This window comes from Pongo pygmaeus, chromosome 16, assembly GCF_028885625.2.
Source record: "Pongo pygmaeus isolate AG05252 chromosome 16, NHGRI_mPonPyg2-v2.0_pri, whole genome shotgun sequence".
Taxonomy (NCBI): Eukaryota; Metazoa; Chordata; class Mammalia; order Primates; family Hominidae; genus Pongo; species Pongo pygmaeus.
The window spans coordinates 73,289,966-73,312,583 of NC_072389.2; the positions used below are offsets into that span (position 1 = coordinate 73,289,966).

Sequence of the window (22,618 nt, forward strand, 5' to 3'; positions counted from 1 at the left end):
TCATTTCAAAGTATTTCTTTTGTCTTTATGAGGTGATTCTCTCTCTAATATATTTTCCTTTAAATTTTATTTTTTTGTTGATATTAATATAGCTATGCCATCTTCTTTTGGTTAGTATTTGCTATGTTTGATTATCCTTTACTTCTGTGTTCTTTTGCATGAATCTCTGCATTTTGTTGTTGATGTTTTAAATTTTAACTAAGGCTCTATTAATTGATTAATCATTTATATTTATTGTTAATTGATATACTTGAGTTTTTTTCGTACAGTCCTATTTTGTACTTTCTCTCTACTTTTTTGTTTTCTTCTTTGTCCATTCTATTGGAGTAAGGTTTCTTTAGGCCATTCTTGCATTGCTACAAAGAAACACCTGAGACTGAGTAACCTGAAAAGCGATTTAGTTGGCTCACAGTTCTGCAGGCTGTACAGGAAGCATGGCTTAGGGCATCTGCTCAGCTTCTGATAAGGCCTCAGGAAGTTTACAATCATGGCGGAAGGCAAGGGGGGAGCTGGCACATCACATGGCAAAAACATAGGCAAGAGAGACTGGGTAGTGGGGAGGTGCCACACACTTTTAAAGGACCAGATCTCGTGAGAACTCACTCCATTCTTGAGAACTCCACCTCCTGTTCCAGTCACCTCCTACCAGGCCCCATCCCCAACATTGGTGATTACATTTCAACATGAGATTTGAGTGAGGTCAAATATCCAAACTATTTAACATATCCAGTTTTTTCCTTCGCATTTAGTTTTACATTGGTTTGAAAATCATATTCTGTTTCTGGCCTCTAATTGCTTATCCCTAAGTTAGCTTCAATTGTATATAATAAAAAACAAATAGTAGCTTAAACAAGACAGGAGGGTGTTTCTCACTCATGTTAAAGCAGACAGGAAGTAGGGTATCCAGACTGATCTGGCAGCTCGTTAAGGGACATTCAAGCTCCAGCCAGCAGGAAAGGAGGAAAGGGCGTGGAAATGCTTGCCTCTTCTTTTAAGGACAGAATTTCTAGGAACTGGCACACATTGTATCTGTTCACATGGCGTTGGCCAAAACTGACTCCCAGGGAGGCTGGGAGTGCTGTTGCTCTGCTAGGTGACAGTGTTTCCTGCTAAAATCAGAACTCTTACCACAATGGAGAAAGGGAGAATGGATACCAGGGGGCAACTAGCAGTCCTTACCACAGCCCCTTTTCCCCCAGACTTCAGGGTTTTAGAGTTTCTGATCACTCCCTTCTTACATGTTATCACAGTCCAGAATTTCATTGTCCCCTTGTTTTTAGATCTTCAAAATCATTACTGCAGTTGTGGCTTTATATAGTTACTGCTTGTTCAGATTTATCCACATGCTTGCCAGTTATTCCTCATTGTGATTGCATTCCTTCGGAGGTTTCTTTTCCTTTCTGAAGTACATCAAGAGTTGTGTCAGTATGGTCTGTGAATGGTAAAACAGTCTGAGTTTTTGTCCTAGGATTGGCTTCCCTTTGCCCTAACTCTTGATTGTTAGTTTAATCGGATTTAGAAGCTTAGGTGGATAATTTCTCCCGAGTACCTTGGAGATATTCTGTTGTCCTCTAACTTCTACTGTTGGTGGTAAGAATCTGCTGACTGCCAAATTGCTACCCTTTCTAGGCAATATGTGTTTCTCTTTGGTGCTTGCATTTTCACTATAGTTTTTCTAGGTATAGATTTTATATTTATTTTACTTGGAAATCACTGTGTTTTTTTAAATTTGAGAATTCACATCTTTCATTGGTTCTTTTTTCTTTTTTTTGAGACAGAGTCTCACCCTATGGCCCAGGCTAGAGTACAGTGGCATGATCTCAGCTCACTGCAACCTCTGCCTCCTGGGTTCAAGCAGTTCTCCAGCCTCAGCCTCTGGAGTAGCTAGGATTACAGGCATGCACCACCACACGTGGATAATTTTTGTATTTTTAGTAGAGACGGGGTTTCACCGTATTGGTCAGGCTGGTCTCAAACTCCTGACCTCAGGTGATCCACCCGCTTCAGCCTCCCAAAGTGCTGGGATTACAGGCATGAGCCACCATGCCCGGCCTAAAGTATTTTCTTACTCAAGAGGTAAGGAAAGCAGAGGACAAGGGAGAATCCATCCTTCTGAGCATTGTGTCTTTAAACCTCCATCACCACACAGCCATTGATCACCCCCAGAGACAAACCTTGAATATCTAGACACTTGTCACTGGCCCCATATTCACGGTGTGGACATGCTGCAGACTCCACCTTTCAGGGGTGAGTCCTCAGTAGCATCTGGAGCAGATGCCCATTCTCCTCTGGCGTCCTCCCTCCTGATCCCTCTGGGCATCTGCGTGGCCCAAAACTGCCAGAGGCAGCCAGCATGTCCCCCACTGTACAGCCTGCCCAGTCCTATCCAAGGCCTCTGCCAAAGCAGCCACCACAGCCCCTTTTAAACAGGCCAGTGGCACAATTCTGCCATTCACAAGGATCAGCTTCCTCCGACAAACTCATGAGTGTCGGCACCCCAAGTGTCTAGCCACCTCACCATGGCCCACTGGAGTCATCCTGTGCCCCATCCAACACCGTGCGACACTGGTCCTGCGGCTGCTCTGTAAGTACAGGCCCTAGAATGACTCACAGACACCTCTAGAAACATTTTTTTTCTCCCAGTGGTCTATTTCTGGCCTATTACTCTGTGTAGAAACACATAGATCTGCTCAGATGAAAAGTGGAGAGCTCCTTGACCCCCTTAGATGGCTGTGTACTGTCTAGGATGGCTAGAGGTAAGCAATTTGCTGCTAATAATTGAATATTTGGGGGAAAACATCTATTTCTATAGCAATTATGAAGAATAAACTCAGGAAGGTTGATTGAAATGACATGTCACAGCTGCATACCACTTCCCAGGTCTTAAAAGGAAACGAAGGACTGGCAAGGAACCCCCACCCCAACCATGGAAAAGCTTTAGAAATCAGAGGCCAAGACGGCCGGGCACGGTGGCTCACGCCTGTAATCCCAGCACTTTGGGAGTCCAAAGCGGGTGGATCACGAGGTCAGGGGTTCGGGACCAGCCTGACCAACATGGTGAAACCCCGTCTCTACTAAAAATACAAAAATTAGCTGGGCGTGGTGGCGGGCACCTGTAATCCCAGCTACTCAGGAGGCTGAAGGAGGAGAATTGCTTGAACCTGGGAGGCGGAGGTTGCAGTGAGCCGAGATCGCGCCACTGCCCTCCAGCCTGGGCGACAGAGTGAGACTCCATCTCAAAATAAAAAAATAATAAAAATAATAAATCAGAGGCCAAGAAAGCATGTTCTCAGAACAAATGCCTTGTGTGGAAAGCTCTGCATTCGTGGCATTTGCCCAGGTATGCTCGCTGTGTGGACAGGAAGACTCCACATCTTTGGTGCAAGCACCTCCTCTCACCACTGTGCCCTCAAGTGCAGGACCTGTGCTCTGTGTGGAGGAATAACCCTCACCTGCCCAGAGTATATCTGTGAAGCACCGCCCCAGGGTCAGGGGACTTCATTTGGTCCTTACAACCCACTCCAGGAGGAAGAGAGAGCAGGTGGTATTTGGTGTGGGTGAGGAAGCTGCAGACAGCTGCCATGTGTTCAAAACCAGCTGACAGATGAGACCCAGAAATGATGGAGAGAAAGTATCAGCTTTACTTCTATGCAAATCTGGATTGGAGGATGTATTTACAAGTGTGGCCCCAGCGGCCTCACTACACAGAGGTGAACAACTGCAGGCTTCCCGCAGGTTTAGAGCCTGCGTGGAGGCTCAGCATGAGATGGCAGGCCAGACAGATCTGCCCAGTGGGCCCACCCGCCCAATGTTGCCACTCCCTCCCTGGGGACAGGTCTCAGGAGTGTTACAACAGCAGCAGTCCTTCCATATAGAATGAAGCCAGGGGAAGGGAGGCCCCCTCCACTCTTTAGTATTATTTCTTTTATAGGCGAGGCCCTAGTGGGATGGCCAGGGGAGGGCTGACCGACTCTTAGCCAGGGGCCCTTGCAGTCACTCCATGCAGGGTGGGGGGCGGTGGGGGGGATTGTTATTGTGATGCTTTAGCTTCCTCTTTCTAAGTCACTTATCAGGTCCTCTCCTTCCCTGGCCACTCCTGTTGATTAGCCTGGCCATGCCCAGCCTGGAAGGAAGAGTTGGCCCCAGGGATAGTTATGATTTATTATCTCGTGATTAATATTATCAGGCTGCCCACTATCCTGCCACTTGTCAGCAATTCAGCAGACACTGGAAATCTGTGCATCCTCCCATAAATTATTTAACTTCTCTAATCTGAAGTTTTCTCCGGGGTAAGTAGGGATTAGATTGGTAGCTTTAAAACTTTAACAGTGGAACATGTTTTATTATGTAAAATTAATGCAAGACTTCAATATTAATGTTGAAGTGGGGTTTTTTTTTAGCATGAATGTATTAGTATCCATTGTAGACACTTCTTTTTAAAGTCATCCATGAGACTTTTCTTAAAGGACACAAAATTCTGAGAGCCAGGGTCACAGGGGCCAGTGGCAATCTCATATCTACACACAGCTTATTTCTGTATATTGTCTCAGTAGCACAGTGTCAAGGAAATCCTCACTCACCCAGTTGCCTTCCCAACTTAGGCATCCATCAAACCAATGTAAATGCTTAACAAAGGAATAGCAGAAACGTTTTATTTTACAGTTAGCCACCGACAGCAATGACCAATTGTTCATATGAATCGTTTATGGTAAATATATTGGTCGGACAAATGGTACTCAAACCTTATGTGAACTGACACCATCAGAAACTCAGAGCCATGGACCACACTGCATCCCCCACCCCGATGTACGTGATGGGGCTCAGTGTACCTGGGCTCTGGTGCACTCACACAGCTTTACACATGCATGTGTACATCCTGAGTGGACATCTTTTTTCAAATGACCAGTGTACCACAGCAGCCCTCCTAGCCCATGCTTGCCATGTAAGAAGTTGAATAATATGCACAGATCTAATAAGCGGACTCTAAAAGCTGCAAAAAGTAACACCACAGTACAAGGTAACAGATCACCAGTATTCAGTGTAACCCTTTGACCATAGTTGAGTGTATGTTATTTTTTTAAATCGGTTTTTAAAACTGTAGCTAAAAATTTTCTTAACAGAATTTGAAACTGCTGCAGAGCCCCCAGAGCACCTTACAACCTATGGCTCTGCTGGACTGTGAGATCCCATCTAGTCCTAACACTCCATTAGTGTGAGAAGGGACAGAAGTGTTATCATAGCCAAGAGGGCTAGAATCCTAAAGGGAGATGCGTAGAGCCTTCAAGCAAGGCTCACAGGTCCAGCAATGAAAGGCAAAGGGATGGGCAGTGGGTTGGCATGTGGATGTCCCTTCAGTCTCTCAATTTACAGGGCAGTTACCCGATCACAGGGCTGCCCTGTCCCAACAGCAGCTTGTTGGGCTCTTTACTAGGCCGGACTTACTGCTTCAACAGGTTCATGAGTCCTTGGCCTCCTATCCCATGCAGCATCCTTGGTGGGAGAGGATGTGCTTGGTGCTCACCCTGAGGCAGAGCAGTCCTGTGGTTCAGAGAGCCACCAAATGTCTAGAGCAGCCACAGCTTATGGAGCCATCTCCCCAGAGAGACACCACCAGTAGGCAGGCAGTGTGGTGTCTTCCATGGTAGAAGAGTGTCCTGGGTTTAAACTCTAACTCTGCCACTTTCTCCATGATCTTGCCCCATATCATCAAGCTTCCTAGAGCTTTAGTTTCCTTTATAAAATGGGGGTGCCGGGAGGGTTCAGGAGAGCTGTGGTCAGATGTAAGGCATTCAGCCAATGCCTGTACACAGCAAGTGCTCAGTGAGTAGATGTATACATACAGAATATACAAGCCACCTTTTCATGAGGGCCTACCACATGCTGGCATTGCACCAGGCCCTGCAGCCACACAAGCAAGTTATTAAATTATTCAAATGCATTATATTCTCTAGAAAGTTATAGAAAGAGATGAAAGTATGGGGACCCCAAATAGGTACATTCCTATTTCAGAAGAAGCTCAAAGCCCAACTAAGGGCAGACAGCGAGGTATCATTAAATGAGCACTGGACTGGAAGTCCAGCCCCACAAGCCTCAGGCAGCACCCACACACTGCGGCAGGCTCAGAGCCTCCATTCTTGCCCACACGACGAGCACACCAAGCCCTGCCCCACTGCCTCCACGCGGGAGGGGCCCGGGAGCGTCCTGCTGTCAGTCCATTTGGAAGGCATCTCACCACAGTGGAACATGTGGCCAGGAATTAGGGATGTTAGTACAGAAGCGAGGAGTCAAACTAGTGACACACTGACTAATGCCCAGGTGGAGGAGGGAGCAGTGAGCAACCACAATTCATCTTCATGACTATGATGTTTTCACCAGTGTCCCTCATTGTGCTTCTCAGCCCCTTTGGTGAGAGTGTCTGCCCAGGTGATGCCAGCACCTCCCTAACTCTTCCCTGTGTCCCACTTTTGGAGTCATCCTGCCTCTGGCAGCCCTGTTCTTTTCCCTTCATTGTGTCTCCATCTTCTGTGGCAAAGTCTGTGAACTATAATAACTTCAACTCTCATCAGTTTAATTGTTGCAATTGGCCCTGAGAGAATCCAGGGAATGAGAGTAGCTCTCACTGCCTGGTGATGAAGCCAGCAAGATCTTTCAGCAGCTCCAGCCTGGCACTGCCAGGCTCCACAGACATGGCCGTGCAGAAATGGTGCTAACATGCTTTCTGCGTGAAGGAAAGAGGCCTAGATGCCTGGGGCAGTCACCGTGGGTGGAAGATGCTCTTGACAAGCTTCTATATTGGTGCCTGGGTTCCAGGGAGCTGCACCATGCCGTGCTTCCATTGTTCCTTATAGCCTGATGGGGCTGCAAGAGCTTGCCTGCACCTGGATTCCTCTGCCTGGGAGGGATGTACGTTTCACCCAAGTCCAGGGGAGGGACCAGCCGCAGGGGCTGGAGACTCTGCAAGGAGCCTTGAGGTTGGCTGTCTGATTGCAGGCACAGGAGAGCAAGGCATTTGGAGTCAGGAGACCCACGTTCTGGTTCTAACCCAACTTCCTGGTTGGTTGCTCTTGGGCAAGTTCTGCACACTGTGTCAGTTTCCTCTTCAGCACAATGGAGATGCATAGCTGTGTGTGGGCCACAGTGAGCATGGGAGCCAGTGGGCACATCAGGACAAACTTTTGGCAAATGCCCAGCACACAGCACTCCTTGTCCAAGTCAGTCCCTTGCAGAGTGGTGTAAAGCAACACGGATACAATGTGCCTCATCAGTAATATGAAGGAGATGGGGTCACCTCCCAGCTGGACTTGGTATTATTTAGTGTGCTATCTCCATCCGTCTTTAGGAGTCTGGCCTTGCCAAGATGCCTTGAGCATCTGGCTGTGTGGAACTCGGGCACCTCTGGGTGGCCAAGTGAGTTTTGTGCTTCCTCCCAAATTCTCCATCAGATTTTGTTTGCTTGCTAAACTCATGAGGAATGCCTGCATTGTGCATGTCACAGGGTTAAGGGCATCAGTTACAGTCTAGGAGGAAGGAGAGAGCCACACCTGCTAGGGTCCCAGGGGAGCCAGGCCAGCCCTGCCCCGAGAATACTCCAGAATAGAAACCAGGAGACATGAGCTCAGTGCCAGCTCCTAACCCCTCTCTTCCCTCCCGGGGCCTCAGTGTCCTCTCCTCTAACATGGGGGTCATGGTTTATTTTCCCTGAATCCCATGCAGGGCTGATGGGAGGAGGAGGAGTCAGTGACTCTCCCAGTGTGTCCAGGGGACAGTGCTGATAGAGGTCAAGACCTGGGATGGTCTAGGCTTACAGCCTGCAGTCCTGGTTGCACCTCTGGCTAGGCAGGCCTGAGTCGCCAAGGTAGAAACAAGATGAGGGGGAGTTGCAATCTGAATATTGATTCTCCCTCCTCTATCCAGGAAGAGCCCAGGGCAGTGGGTTTGGGTTACAGACTTGTGATTCAGTCCCATGTCTGGGAGCTCAGGCAGGTCAGCTGTGACCCTACAGCCTCCATCAGTAAAGTGGAGGCGATTGTGCCCACCTGTGTGAGTTAACACTTCTTTGGCTGCAAATAACAGAAACCAGCCCCAGCCTGTGAGGTGCCTCACAGGATCCTGTGACGGTGTGGACCCTGCAGGCAGAGACGCTGCCAGGCTCTGGGTATAATGGCCCCAGGGTCTCCAGTGCCGTCAGGACCCCCCTCCTGCCTGCCTCTGGACAGCACCTCCTGCTCTCGGGCCCTGCACACTGGCTTTCTGTGTGTGTCCAGTCAAATGGTGAACAGCTGCCAGCAGCTACCAAGTCCACAGGCCACAGCCTAGGATGCTGGGTCCCCTCCATGTCTGTCCCCTGTGATTCTCCCTTTCAGGCAACCACCCTAAACCAATCAACAGTGGCTGGGGACAAAGCCAGTGGTTCCAGGTCGCTTCCCTTGCAGGTGGGGTAAAGTATCAGGGATACAACGTGCCTCAGCAGCAGCGGGAGACGAGGTCATCTCCCAGCTGAGGGCAGGAGAGGCCAGCGTCTCCACCGGAGCTGAGGATGGCTGCAGCCGAGCAGCCCTCTCCCCTCGCCTACTGGGGCACTTGGGCAAACTTCCTCCCTGCAGTGCGGCCATCCGCCCTTCTAGAATGTGGAGGAATGCCTCTACGCTCCCTCCTGCAGTTCCGCTCTGCTTGTTCCGGAACAGATGATAACAGAGATGGAGCATATGGGCCCCAAAGTCACCCGGCATTCTGGGAAAGTGACACTGTGTTACCCCGGGCGTGGGGGGAGGGGCCCATCACTCCTGAGCACAGCTTCTCCCTTTGTTCTTTAGAAGGGCACGAGGTCGCCCCTCCTGAGCCTCCTGAGAGGAAATGTGCACGCTTGGACTTTGGGAAGGATTTCCTCTGTCTAGGCTGCGATTTGGGAAAGCAGCCATGGGGTGGGCATATATATGGGGAGGAGAACATGTGGAAGCCAAAATCCAGTCCTTCCTGGGCCTCTCCTGCCTCAGGCCCCAGACCAAACCTCTGCCACCCACAAGGCCACACCCAGCCTGGCCTCCATGGTCCCTGCGCCCTTAGGGGTCCTGCAGGTGTGTCAGGAGCCTCCCAGAGTGCTATGAGCAGATTATGGGAAGTACCCAGCTGGGCTCCAGGCCTAGCTCCACCCCAGCCTCAGTGGGTCCCTGCCCGGGGTTGGGTGCCTTGGCATCTTCGAAGCCAAGTTTCCTCCTCCTCCTCGCAGCTCTGACAGTACTCTGTGTGCCTCTGAGATAGACCCACGCAGGGTGTCCCCAGGGCAGGTTTCCCAACCTTGACTGAGAAGGTTGGAGGCGGGCACTGCATCAGCCTAGGATGAGGCGGCCGGAGCATTCTCCTATCCCCCACAGGTCTGACCTGTGGTCCAGAGGGGCCATGCTGTCCCCTGCTCTACCCAGGCCTGGTCCTTGACAGCCCCTGCAGAAGCTGAGGTTGGGATAGCCAGGGTCCACATCCCTCCTGGCTTTGTGATGAGCTCATGGCAAGGCCGTGTGGCTCCTTAAGCAGCCTCTCTAGGGCTGCAGCCAAGGCTGGGGTGTGCTGGGAAAGCAACCCTGAAAGCCCAGCCTGTGCAGGCGGAGGACAGGCCCAAGAGGGGCTGAGGAAGCTGGAGGGAGGAGAGCTGGGGGAAGCGAGGAAGCGGCCGCTGGACGGGGAGGGAGAAGAGCTGGGGGCAGGCACAGGGCGCCCTCATCTCCCCCATTCTCTCCCTCGCTATGGCTCCCCGAGTCTCACCATGCAAGCTGCACAGTTTTGGGTAGGAGAGGAAGCCACCTGGTGTAAGTTCCTAGGCAAGAAGCCGCTTGGTGAAGAGGAAGAAAGAGAAGGCTTTTCACTTTTCCTTTCACCTCTGACTGTGGCCTGGTAACCCTGGGGTGTTGTCCCTGCTTTTTTCTGACCTTCCCTGGGAATTCCCAGGAGGCCCTACGATTGTGGATGTAAATCTTGGTGCTTCAGGACGGCAGAGAAGAGAACTGGCTAAATAGAACCTGGTCTGCCTGTGTGATAAGTGGGTTAGAACCAGAGGCAGGCCACAGGGCAACAGGGCCGGCCCCTCCAGAGTCCAGCCCCCAGTGGAACTTCTCACCAGGAACCCAGAGATCCTGTGCACAGCCCAGCACATTCCTCCCCACTTCCCCTGACATGTTTGCCTTCCCTCCAGTTGCAGGTGGTGACTTCTTTTTATAGGAGAGCTGTAGACAAAGGAGAAAGCTAAAAGGGATTGACATGGCCTCTGACGAGATGATTCTTTGGTCTCTGGGCAGCAACTGAACTGGAAAGCTGGCAACACAGTGCCAGGCCTTGGCTGACTGGCCGTGCGAGTGATGCCGGGCAGAGGAAGGGCCAGGCAGAGTGTGCAGCAAAGACAGGCCCTCGCCCTTAAGCACCTTCCAGGCTAGTGCGAGCCTCAGGAAGACGTGGCAGAGTCTGAGATGTGCCAGCCAGCACTCCAGACGCTTGGTGCTGACTACCAGTATGTCACTGCCTGTCCCTGGGCCTCAATTATCTAGGCCGTGAAATGGAGCTGATAGCCTCCGTCGTTACCTCGAAGGGTTACTGGGGAAAGAGATCAGATCCAGGCTGAGGGCAGGCCCTGGAAAGTACAATGAGCATGGGAGTCCGAGGACTGCCTGTCACAGCCTCCTCCTCTTCCCCGCAGGGCCACCCGTTCATCGTGCAGTTCAATGATGGAAACGCCGCCGTGGTGTCCATGTGGGTGTGCCGGGCGCTGGAGGAGAGGCGGAGCCAGCAGGGGCCCCCGTGAGGCTGCCGCAGGGCGCTGAAAGCCCAGGACCAGTCACCAAGGAGAACAACCCACCCATCGCCCCTCTCCGTACGCTGCCTGCGCCAGAAGAGCTTTGCTGGGCCCTGGCTTCCCTGCCCTCGCCTTCACCTCTGCCAGCAGGTGGCCTTGCCCAGGGAGCCCCATGTGTGGCCCACCCCACCAGGCCATCCCCATACCTTCTGGTTTGAAGGCGCTGACACTGGCAGGGAGGTAAAGGGTAGGGCATTGAGAATGGAGGCTCCCAGGGCCCCTGCCCACTTCTGTTTTCCTAATGTCTTTCTCTATAAAGGGTCAGTCCCGTCAGCATCACTGATGGGAATAAAAGTATTACTGCTTTGTGACAGCCTCTGCCATAAGAGTTGTGTTGTCCAGGGGGTCTGTCACCCCCCAGGGCTGGGGGCAGGTGGGATCTCCACTTCAGCAGGGATGTGTGTGACAGTGCCTGCTGCCTGCCCAGGCACCTGCAAGCCTCCCGCTAGCTCCTCGCAGTTGTGCTGAGGCCCACAGCCCAGCTCCACTGTCAGATGAGAAACAGAAGCACAGAGGTACTTGGATGGGTCCCATGGCAAGGAGTAGGCCCGGATCTCAGGCCCCCGCCATGAGCTTCTTACTGGACTGCCAGACACATCCACCTGACCTGCGTGGCTGAGGAGGGAGTGGGCTGTTCTGAGAGGCCCTTCTCCACCCCAGCCCCACCCCTGCCCCTCACTGCTCTTGACCCCACACCTGCCACACCTCTCACCTCTCAGGAAATCCCCTCAGCCACGTGCCAGGTAAGCCTGGCCACCCCCATTTTGCAGGTGAGGAGCTGAGGCTCCAAGGGGCTCAGGATTCCACTTGAGTGTCTGAACAGCATCTCAACACGTCCAGAAGCGAATTCCTAATCCCCCACCCCACCCCGACCTCCTACTGCTTTCCTGTGTCAGTAAATGGCATCTCCATCCTCCCAGTGCCCAAGCCATTTGGCACTCCCAAAAATGCCAGGACATGGCCTTGACTCCCTTTTCACACCCACATCCAGCCTGGCAGGAAGTCCTGCTGTCTTTGCCTTCAAAGAATATTGGTTCCATCGCCCCAAATTCTCTCTTGACTCCAGCCAGTTGGTCGTCTTGCTGCTCCTTGAACATCCGGGCACATAACCACCCAGGGTCACAGCAGAGACGTCTAGCCATGGAAGGTTCACACTCCCTCCATAGGGTACCGCGTTGCTAGGGAGCCACTGCCCCGCTGGGCTTCCATCTCATGGATGGGATTGGTGCTATTATAAAGGGTGAGTTTGGGGGCCAGGCACAATGGCTCTCGCCTGTAACCCCAACACTTTGGGAGGTCGAGGGGGGAAGATTGCTTCAGCCCAGGAGTTCAAGACCAGCCTGAACCAACATAGTGAGACGCTGTCTCTACCAAAACTTAAAAACTTAGCAGGGTGTTGTGTTGCATGCCTGTGGTCCCAGCTACTTGAGAGGCTGAGGTGTGAGGATCTCTTGAGCTCAGGAGGTCGAGGCTAAATGAGCCGTGATGGCACCACTGCACTCCAGCCTGAATGACAGTGAGACCCTGTCTCAAAAATAAATTAAAATAGCGAGCTAGGGATCAATTATTTTGATTGGGGTTTTATATGTTACTAGCAGCTAGTATTATTCCAGCTAATGTAGGCCTTTGCATTTGGTGCCTGGAGCATGCTTCCGCCATGCATCCACATGGCTCACCTCTACACCCTTCAGGTCTCAGCGCAAATGGCATCTCAGTGAAACCTACTTAACCACTCTAAAGTCGCACCCCTCCCGCACCTGCCCTGGGGCTGCCTGTGCGCATCACTTGCACCATTTTCCTCTGCTGCATTCAGAACTGTGTGACACATCACTTATTTTACTTATTTTCTCTTCCATCTCCTTCCTCCTCTGCCCTCCATTAGAATGGGGTCTCCACAAGGGCAGAGATTCTGGTCTTTTTCACACTGTATCCCCAGTACAAAGAACAGGGCCTCAGCTCTGCACCATAAATGTGTGTGGGTCAAATGGCCAAAATGGTGGAGCTGTGACTCCCAGCCCATGTGCAGTCCAGTGCCCCATGGAAGGGCACCCTATGTGAGGCAGCATGTGCTTCCCAGGGCAGAGTCGGCTCATCATCCTTTTAGTAATGCTTTTCAAGGCACGGGCTCCCAGCTTTCTCTGAGCACCTGCATTTCCCGGGGGTTAGGAAGGTCACAGAAGGCCAGGAAGACCCTGGCCCAGTGCTCAGGGCAGGGAGAACTGCAGGCAGCGCACGTGATGGACTGTCTCAGGAAGAGGCGCTCAGAGAGTGGGGAAAGCTCAGGGGCTCCCACACGGGGCTGACTACCTTGGAATGTGAATCAGCCACCACCCAGACTAAAGCGTATCCTTGTTTTGAGAACATTCATCCAGCAAACCTGTCAGCCCCAAATCCCAAGTCAAGGGCGGTAGGAAAAGTGAGCAGGTACCTTGCTGGGCAGTGTGCTTAGGGCTCACTGTATCAATTCGTTTAATCCCCACCATGATCCCAGAAGGTAGATGGTGACACGATTATTCTGCCCATTTTACAGATGAAGAAACTGAAACACAGAGAGGCCAGGTGACTTTCCCAAGGTCACCCAACAAGTAGCAAAGCACTGTTTGGGACCCAGAGCCCCACTCTTAGCCATGGCTCTGATAGTCAACTCCACACACACAGCACACATATGTGTACACATGTACACACACACATGCCCTGTCCTCTAGCACAGAGGCTCCCAAACTCTGGTTTGCCAAGATAATGTTAGTACCTTTGGGAAGGGGCGAAGGATCTCTTTGACCAGCTCCCCAGGGATACAGGTGCAGAGCGCCCCGCAACAGCACTGAGAAACACTGCTCCAGATGCATGCTTTGGCCTGGAGACCAACTTTTAGGGTGATCTTGAACAAAGCACGTCTCCTGTCTGAGTCTGTTTCCTCATCTGTCAATGTAGGGGTTGATCTCACGGTGTCCTGGAGCTCCTCCCAGTTCTGATGTCCCAGAGCAGAGTTCTCACGATTTGGGTTCATCCTGTGAGTGTCCTTGCCCCCAAATTACATCACCCACATGCATGCACGCACAGAATTTTGTTCACAACTTTAGGGTTTGTGGAGACCCTGGAGCCCACTCACTCATGACCCCCTGTCAAGGGCCCCTACTTTGGGGCAGTCCCCAACTATAAATTCCCCTCTGGCTTGAACTCAAGAAGATGGGGAGCTGAGTGACCCCTGAGGGGTTCTCCTGCTAAGACCCCTCTGGCCGGAGGCAGGTCCCTCTTTGGCCTGTTGAAGTGATTCCTCCAGTCACCGTTGGGGGCCAGAGGCCAAGCTGCCCCTGCCCTCAGAGGTCGCGGGAAGGCTAAGACCTAGAACACTGCGGTGCCTGAGACTGGCCTAGGCAGCACGAACTCTTTCCCTGCTGGAAAGCCACCCCCGCCCACCCTCACCCCATCCATGTGGCTAATTCCTATTCTTCCTTTCAGGCCCCTCTCAAACGGCACCTCCTCTTTGCTGACCTTTTTTTTTTTTTTTTTTTTTGAGACAGAGTTTCGCTCTTGTTGTCCAGGCTGGAGTGCAATGGTGCACTCTCGGCTCACCACAACCTCTGTCTCCCAAGTTCAAGTGATTCTCCTCCCTCAGCCTCCCGAGTAGCTGGGATTACAGGCATGCACCACCACGCCCGGCTAATTTGTGTATTTTTAGTAGAGACGGGGTTTCACCATGTTGGTCAGGCTGGTCTTGAACACCTGACCTCAAGTGATCTGCCCGCCTCAGCCTCCCAAAGTGCTGGGATTACAGTCGTGAGCCACCACGCCCAGTTGGCAGCTTCTTTATTTCCTTCTCTGGATATAGACTGTGAGCCCTTTGAGGGCAGGGATGAGGCTGACTCACCTCTATCCCAGGACCTGGCCCAGGGCCTGCACAGGGAGGGTGCCTGTGGTGTGGGACGGTAGGAGGGAGGGAAGGTAGGGTGCAGAGATGGGGCCCTCAGACCTGAGGCCGTTGGGGCCTGTCATTGTCCTGCTTGAATCTCTTGCTCCAATCCTCAATATCGCCCACTCACTTTCTACCTGGAGCCTCTGAGAGAACAAACCCTCACTGGAGGCAGCCTCAGGCCTCTCAGACCTTCAGGGGAGCCTAGAAGGAAGTGTTCCCGGGACAGGAGGATCCTCACAGGGCCCCAGTTCACAATGACAGGCAGGTGCCTCCTCTGCTTCTAGGGCTCTGGCTTGAAGGCCAGGAGGCCCCCTCACACTCAGCCCATCGTCCCTGCTTCTGTCTTTGGTTTTCCCATGTGGGGAATGCAGGATACAGAATCCCAGGGCTTTGGAGTTGTTCCAAGAGGTCCGTTGGGGCAGAGGGAGGAGAGGTGGAACCCTCTTCTCCAGATGTGGCGGGGGCCTTGTGGTCCAAAGCAGTGTGACCCAGAGCCCCTACCCAAGGCCCATCCCAGTTAGGGGGGTGGTCAGGCCAGTGTGAGGTGAACTGGATGGTACGGCCTCACTGAGGGAAGCTGCGGGTGCCCTGCCTGAACAGACCCGCATCTTTGGGGAGGCATATGCTTCCAGGTGTCTGCACACTCAGGCCAATGGAACCTCCAGGTGAAGCCTCGGGATGATGCTGGGCCTGCAGGCTGGCAGCCCCTGGGCCCCCACAGGGTGGTTCAGAAGGGACTGGACAGCTGCTTCCACATGGGATGGAGCCCAGAGAGGGGCCATGATGCCACCTCAAAGATGCCTTCTGTCCTCCTGACTGCTGCCCAAACTCCCCCTTGGAGCTTCAACCTTTAGCTAAGTCTGGCCCCTATTAGAATGGGAACATGGCCGGGCACAGTGGCTCTCGCCTGTAATCCCAGCACTTTGGGAGGCTGGGGCAGGCAGATCACTTGAGCTCAGGAGTTTGAGGCCAGCCTGGGCAACATGGCGAAACCCTGTCTCTACAAAAATTAGCCAGGCGTGGTGGCACATGCCTGTAGTCCCAGCTACTCAGGAGGCTGGGGTGGGAGGATCACCTGAGCCTGGGAGGGGGAGGGTGCAGTGAGCTGTGATCACGCCACTGCAATGCAGCATGGGCGACAGAGTGAGACCCTGTCTCAAAAAAAAAAAAAAAGGAAAACCAGAATGGGAGCCTGTGTTCTCAGTCACAGAAATGTCCATGAGAAAGAGGGGCATAGAGGGAGGATGGAGGGAGGGAAGGACGGCCCCAAGTCCCAGGGTGAGGGAGGGAGGTAGTGCCCAGCAGGTGGGCAGAAGGGCGTGGAGAGGGGAGCTGCACCAATGGCTCAAGGCAGCCCAACTCCATTCCTGGGGCCAGGTGGACCCCCAGGACTGCACCTGGGCCGGGTCCAGCTTCTACTTTGGGAGATCGGGTGTTTTCACTTCATGAGGCCGGAGGAAGCAGTTCAATCCAAGCACAGGTGAGAGGCCAAAGGAGGAGGCTGAGGCTGGCATCAGCTCCAAGGTGCTGTGGCAAAGGCAATAGGCATGGCGATGTGGGGTCAGGAATAGGGAGGAGGAGCAAAGACGTCTGCAGGGGGAACCAGGCCAGGGGAAGCAGTAAACAGCTCAGGATGTCTGCCCTGAGCCTGGTCCTTGGTGGGTGCTGGCTGCTCTTATAGGAAGTGGGACGAGGTCAGTGGCCTCCATGGCAGAGCAAGGCTGCCGTGGCGCTTGCCGGCTTTGTCATGACTCCTTTCCGCCTTGGCAGAAATCACATCCCTGACCCACCAGAGATGCTCTTCAACTAGTGGGCAGGCAGGGCGGGCTGTAGCTGGCAGTGGGTGGAGCCCCTGAGACAGCCTGGGCTGGCACGAGCCACAGGAGTGGATTATTATGCGGGGCAGGGAGGCAGCAGAGCCCAGACCTCATAATGACGAATTTTCTGCTGAACAACCACAAATATTCGCTGTGACTTTGGACAGAGTCTGAAAAAGACTTTGTTTCCTCCCTTGGCGGTATCATTTGTCTTGTTTTGAAGCCATGAGATTGCAGGCGCGAACTTATAGACTCAAGTTTGTCTTAATTGCTGTGGTGTCACCACCTCTCTGGCAGATAACAGCACAATGAACGAGTCGATGGGGCTGAGCCCTCCAGGTCCTTCTTCTAAAGTGAGACAAATGTCCCTCCTTTGAGCCCAACAGTCCATCGGCAGCTCTGTCATTTATTTATCTCCCTAACAATTTGCATTAACTTGCAAGGGATAAAAAGTCTCTCCTGCCTGCAGACTTAGTTAAAAGCATCCAGTCAAACTGTGCTGCTGGTCCTTCCCAGGAATTTGCTCTTTTTATCTTTCCTTCCCGCTTTGGGGAAGAGGGGTTGTAGGGAGAGCAACAGGGCAAACACTGGGAGCAATAATGAGGGCAGAAGTATGGGAATAAAGTTTTGAGATAGGAAAGAAATCCTACTTGTCTTGTAATATGAGTTGCATGTGGCAAACTGCCTTCACACTGGTCTCATTGGTCTCCCAGCTCCCCTGCAAGGGCAGCAGGCAGCAGGGTCATCCCCACCTCTCTGTCTTCCACTCCATGTTCCCATCACAGGGGGTGACGCTCTGCTCCCTGAATGTCCAGAGCCCTCTCTGCCTCTGAGCCATAGCATAAGCCGTTCCCTCAGCCTGGGACACCTTCCTCCCATCCTCTGCCTCCTGCCTAATTTCTGTTCATCCTCCAAGATTCAGCTGAAATGCAATTCCTATGGGGAGGACTTTTCCAATACCCAACCTGATCTGGCCCACCCACAGGAGCCCAGCCCACAGGCTGCCGTCTCCCTGGAGCTCCTCTGTCACTGCCTGACTTCTCTATATTGTCCTTCTGTGTTTTCTCACATCATCTATCTGCCTCACCTCAGTGAGAGCCCCAGGAAGGCAGGAGCTGGCTCAGGGCCTGGCATTCAGGAGACGCTGGAGAAACAGTGGTTAAATAAATGAAGGGGAAGGCGGGGTGGGAGGGGCTTCAGGAAACTTCAGGGACCTGCCCCTACCTGCCTCCAGCCATCTGGGTACAAGTTATTTACTTACTTATTTATTTGAGATGGGGCCCCGCTCTGTCACGCGTGCTGAGTGCAGTGGCACGATCTTGGCTCACTGCAGCCTCAGCCTCCTGAGCTCAAGTGATCCTCCCCCTTCAGCCTCTGAAGTAGCTGGGACTACAGGCATGCACCACCATGCACGGCTTATTTTTAAAGATTTTGTAGAGATGAGGGCTCACCGTGTTGTCCAGGTTGGTCTCAAACCCCTGGCCTCAAGCAATCCTCTCACTTCAGCCTCTCAAAGTGCTGGAATTACAGGCGTGAGCTATTGCACCCAGCTGGGAAGAAGATGTTTATAAAGACATCTGATGAGATTGTGGCTGCTCTTTCATTTTCTCTCTCTTACTCTGTATTTTTCAAATGTAACTCAGTAAACATGTATTATTTTGTAATAATAATAATTTGTTTTAGAAAATGTTAAATCTCTTGGTCAGAGTCCCAGCAAGGCAGTGGGAGAGGCGGGATTCAATGCAATTCTCCTAATACCCAAATGGAACCCCTGTTTTCTACCCCACAGCCTCCTGGGTGTTTTTTGGCAATCCTGTGGGGGAGACAGAAGAGTGTAGCTATGAAAGCCGGGTGCGGTGGCTCATGCTTGTAATCCCAGCACTTTGGGAGGCCGAGGCAGGCGGATCACCTGAGGTCGGGAGTTCGAGACCAGCCTGACCAACATGGAGAAACCCCGTCTCTACTAAAAATACAAAATTAGCCAGGCATGGTGGCTTATGCCTGTAATCCCAGCTGCTTGGGAGGCTAAGGCAGGAGAATCACTCAAACCTGGGAGGCAGAGGTTGCAGTGAGCCAAGATCATGCCATTGCATTCCAGCCTGGGCAACAAGAGTGAAACTCCGTCTCAAAAAAAAAAAAAAGAGGAAAAAAAAAAAAAGAATGTAGCTATGAAGGGCATGGGCTTGGAGTTACACACACCTGGGTTCAAGTCTTGGGTCCTCCATTGACTCACTGTGTGACCCTAGGCAAGATGCCTAACCTCTCTAAGCCTCAGTTTCCTCAGTGGCAGAGTGGGGTAATTATAGTAGTGGATGTTGTTGATGTCATTATTAAATCATCCCTGCTACTGACCATGATAAGCACAAAACACTTCTAAAGGGCTGGTTTCTGGCCCCTTCCTCCCACCAGGCACTGCTGCCCCACATACACACAGACCCGCATACAACCACTGAAGTCCTGGTGACTCCCCACTTCTTAAATATTCCTTCCTCAGGAGAAATGGGGCCTCCTTCCTCCGTGATGCAGTGGCAGCTCACGGTGATGCTCAGGTACCATCATTCTCCAGCAAATATTGTTGAGGCTTCTCCCCTTCCTCCTCCCCCACCCAGTGATGATTCACTTCACCCTCTGCATTTTGATGCATGAGATGCATGGGACATGTGCCACTGCTGCACACCAGCCTGGGTGGAGTGACTGCGAGGAGGTGTTCTGTCCCCCTTACTGGAGTGAGAGTCCTAGGAGAACACAGCCTGCATCTTACAGGGAGGCAGCTGTTGCTGAAGAACCAACTTTCACTTCAGACAGGTCTCGGTTTGAGTCTTAGGGCTACTACTTCCTGGCTGTGTGGCTTTGGGCAAATCACTTCACCTCTCTGAACCTCAGCTTCCTCAGCTGTGAAACGGATATGCTGGCATCATAAGATTCTTAGGAAAACAAAATGAGATGAGAGATGCCAAGAGTGCAGCACAGTGTCTGGTGCACAGTGGGGACCCAAGTTCCTTAGCTGGTATCAATAGAAATAGAAAAGTGACCCTCGTCCTACACCACTGCCACCCCCAGCCCTAATCCTGTCCCTCTCCAACCCCATACCCTGCTTTATTTCTTTTTCACAGCAATTGTCACCACTTGAAATTACAGTAATCTTTCTTGTCCATCTCCCTGATGGAGTGTAAACTCTAGAGAGCAGCAACTAGCTTGCCTTAATCCCCCACTGTGTCCTCAGCTCCTGACACACAAGAGGTACTGAGTAAGTATTTGATGAATTCATGGTGTCTCTAGCACCTATGCTGGGCCTTGCTGAGGTTTCAGAGAAGTCCTGGGGAGTCTCCCTGCCCCAGTGGGGGCCGCCTGCTTGTTCACTAAAAATCCCAGCAAAGCTGGTACCATCTCTCCTGGGGGAGGGAGGATACTCATTTCTCCAGACCAGAAAAGCCAGCAAGGGGTCAAGACAATTTAGAGGAGAGAGAATAATCTTTCAGCAAATAGTGCTAAGGCAACTGGATATCCACATGCAAAAGAATGAATTTGGATCCCTGCCTCACATCATACACAAATGTTAGCTCCAAATAGATGGGTTAATCATAGACTAAAAGTAAAGAGCTAAAACTACAAAAATTCTTAGAGGAAAATATAGAAGTAAGTCTCACAGCACAGCCTTCTTAGATATGAAGCCAAAGCACAAGCAGCCAAAAAAAAAAAAAAAAAACAATAAATTGGATGCCATGAAAATTAAAAATGTGTGTGCTTCAAAGGACATCACTAAGAAAATACTATGAGTAAAAAGACAACTCATAGAATGGGAGAAGTTACTTTCAAATCATGCATCTGATAAGGGACTTATATCTAGAATATATAAAGAACTCTTACAACTCAATAATAAAATTACAAATAACCCAGTTGAAAAAATAGGGAAATCATATAAATAGACATTTCTCAGCAAATGACTAATAAGCACATAAAAGATGTTTAACATCATTTTATGAGGGAAATGCAAATCAAAACCACAATAAAGTACTATTTCATACCCACCAGGATGGCTATAATAAAAAAGACAAATAATAACAAGTGTTTTTGAGGATGTGGAAAGATCAGAACCCTCATCCATTGCTGATGTGAATGTAAAATGGTGCCATTCTTCAGAAAAGTAATCTGGCATTTCTTTACAAGGTTAACTATAGAGTTATGGTATCACCCAGCAATTCCACACTTCGGTATATACCCAAGAGAAATTAAAATATGCGACCACACAAAAATTTGTGCATGAATGCTTATAGCAGCATCATTCATAATCGCCAAAAAGAGGGAAGAACCCAAATATCTATTGATGGATGAATGGATAAACAACGTGGTATATCCATACGATGGAATAGTATTTGGCAATAAAAAGGAATGAAGTACCAGTACATGCTACAACATGGGTGAACCTTGAAAACATTACACCAAGTGAAAGAAGCCAGTCACAAAAGACCAATATTATATTATTCTATTTATAAGAAATGTCCAGAGGAAGCAAATCTGTAGAACAGAAAGTAGACTGGTAGCTGCCTAGGGCTGGAGGGAAGTAGGGAAATGAGGGATGATAACTAATAAGTACAGAGTTTCTCTTTGGAGTGCTGGAAATATTCGAGCATTGATGGGGTGATGGTTGCACAACTCTGTGAATTACAAAAGAAAATCATTGAGTTGTAGACCTTAAGTGGATGGAGTATATGGTATGTGCATGATATCTCAACTCAGGTTCCCTTGGGGTCGGTGGAGTCGGGGAGACTGTGGGGAACTGTGTGACATGCCCGGAATTCAAGTCCTTCCTCTGACTGATGTGGCATCCTATGGTTTTCCCACACCCCAGAACCTGGGCTCAGAAATGCCTCAAACTGTCCCAGCAAGCAGACCGGACTCCACCAATGTTTAGGCAGCCATCTTGAAGTGACTGGAGGCTGTCAGGGAAGGAGCAGCTCACATGTGCTGAGTGCCTACTCTGCCATGTGATTTGTGCAGGGCTGGGACTAGAGGGAGGACTTACAGGATCCCCGAGACTGAGTGACTTCTTGAGTTTTTCACCCAAGGTACCTTACTCTAGTCCCAGCCCTGGCTGTGTTCCATATTCCCAGCACCTTAGTTCATTGTGACATCAGGCCAGGTGCCATGGCTCATGCCTGTAATCCCAGCACTTTGAGAGGCCAACTTGGGTGGATTGCTTGAGGCCAGGAGTTCGAGACCAGTGTGGCGAACATAGTGAAACTCCATCTCTACTAAAACTACAAAAATCAGCTGAGCGTGGTGGAGGGTGCCTGTAATCCCAGCTACTTGGAAGGCTGAGACAGGAAAATTGCTTGAACACAGGAGACAGAGGTTGCAGTGAGCCAGGATCATACCACTGCACTCCAGCCTGGGTGACAGAGTGAGTGAGATTCTAACTCAAAAAAAAAAAAAAAAAAAAAATTATGAATCCCTGTGAAGCCCATATGAGTACGTTACAGTTGTGGGTTTGGAGACTCAAACAGCAAGTCTTGCTGGCTCCAGAGCCTGTTTTCTTTCCAGCCCTTTCTCCATGATGCTGATGGAGGAACCCCTGGGGAAACCCCTTTCAACCAGGGAAAGCTTGGCAAGCCTGCCAGCAGCTCCCCACCTCCCGAGAACAAGTGTTTTGGAAGTCTCTGCCTGGATGGCTTTGAGTCTGTGTGGAGGGTGGGAATCCCAAGACCTAAACATCACTGGGGAGCAGAGAACCTTCTCTTGAAGAACCACATTGGCCACTAGGCCTCAACAGGACCAATAACCGTGGCCAGCAAGTCAAGTGGGACCTGGGCTGGGGCTCACAACCCTCATTCTCAAATGCTTATTTCATTTGCCAAACATGCCGAGTACCTACTAAGTGCCAGGCCCTGGGTATGCAACTGCAGACATAACATTCCCATGGGAGAGACAGAAACACAAAAAAGTGACTGGAAAATATTAACCCATGAACAATCCAGTGATGAAAATAAAACAGCTATGGACAGAGGGGGATGAGGGCTGGCACGAAGGCAAGCTTAGAGGAGGCTCAGGAGG

General features: G+C 51.1%; 1 protein-coding gene and 1 long non-coding RNA gene across 8 annotated transcripts in view; one reads left to right on the forward strand and one right to left on the reverse strand.

The window, feature by feature from the left end:
- The window catches only part of MAP2K5 (mitogen-activated protein kinase kinase 5), a 260,525-nt gene extending 249,375 nt beyond the window's left edge, over window positions 1-11,150 (forward strand). For all 6 annotated transcript variants that reach the window (XM_054451151.2, XM_054451149.2, XM_063652331.1 and 3 more), the window contains one exon: window positions 10,682-11,150. In XM_054451151.2, the coding sequence (XP_054307126.1) occupies window positions 10,682-10,786 (105 nt within the window). In that variant the 3' untranslated portion in view covers window positions 10,787-11,150. The remainder of the gene's footprint in view (window positions 1-10,681) is intronic.
- Window positions 1-22,618, reverse strand: part of LOC134738204 (uncharacterized) — a 32,494-nt gene that overhangs the window by 5,123 nt on the left and 4,753 nt on the right. Inside the window, exon 1 of one of the 2 annotated variants that reach the window (XR_010123825.1) lies at window positions 1,239-1,410. The exons of the other annotated variant lie outside the window; for it this stretch is intronic. This is a non-coding gene — a long non-coding RNA (uncharacterized LOC134738204). Of the gene's footprint in view, window positions 1-1,238; window positions 1,411-22,618 lie in introns of those variants that run through there. 2 annotated transcript variants of the gene reach the window in all.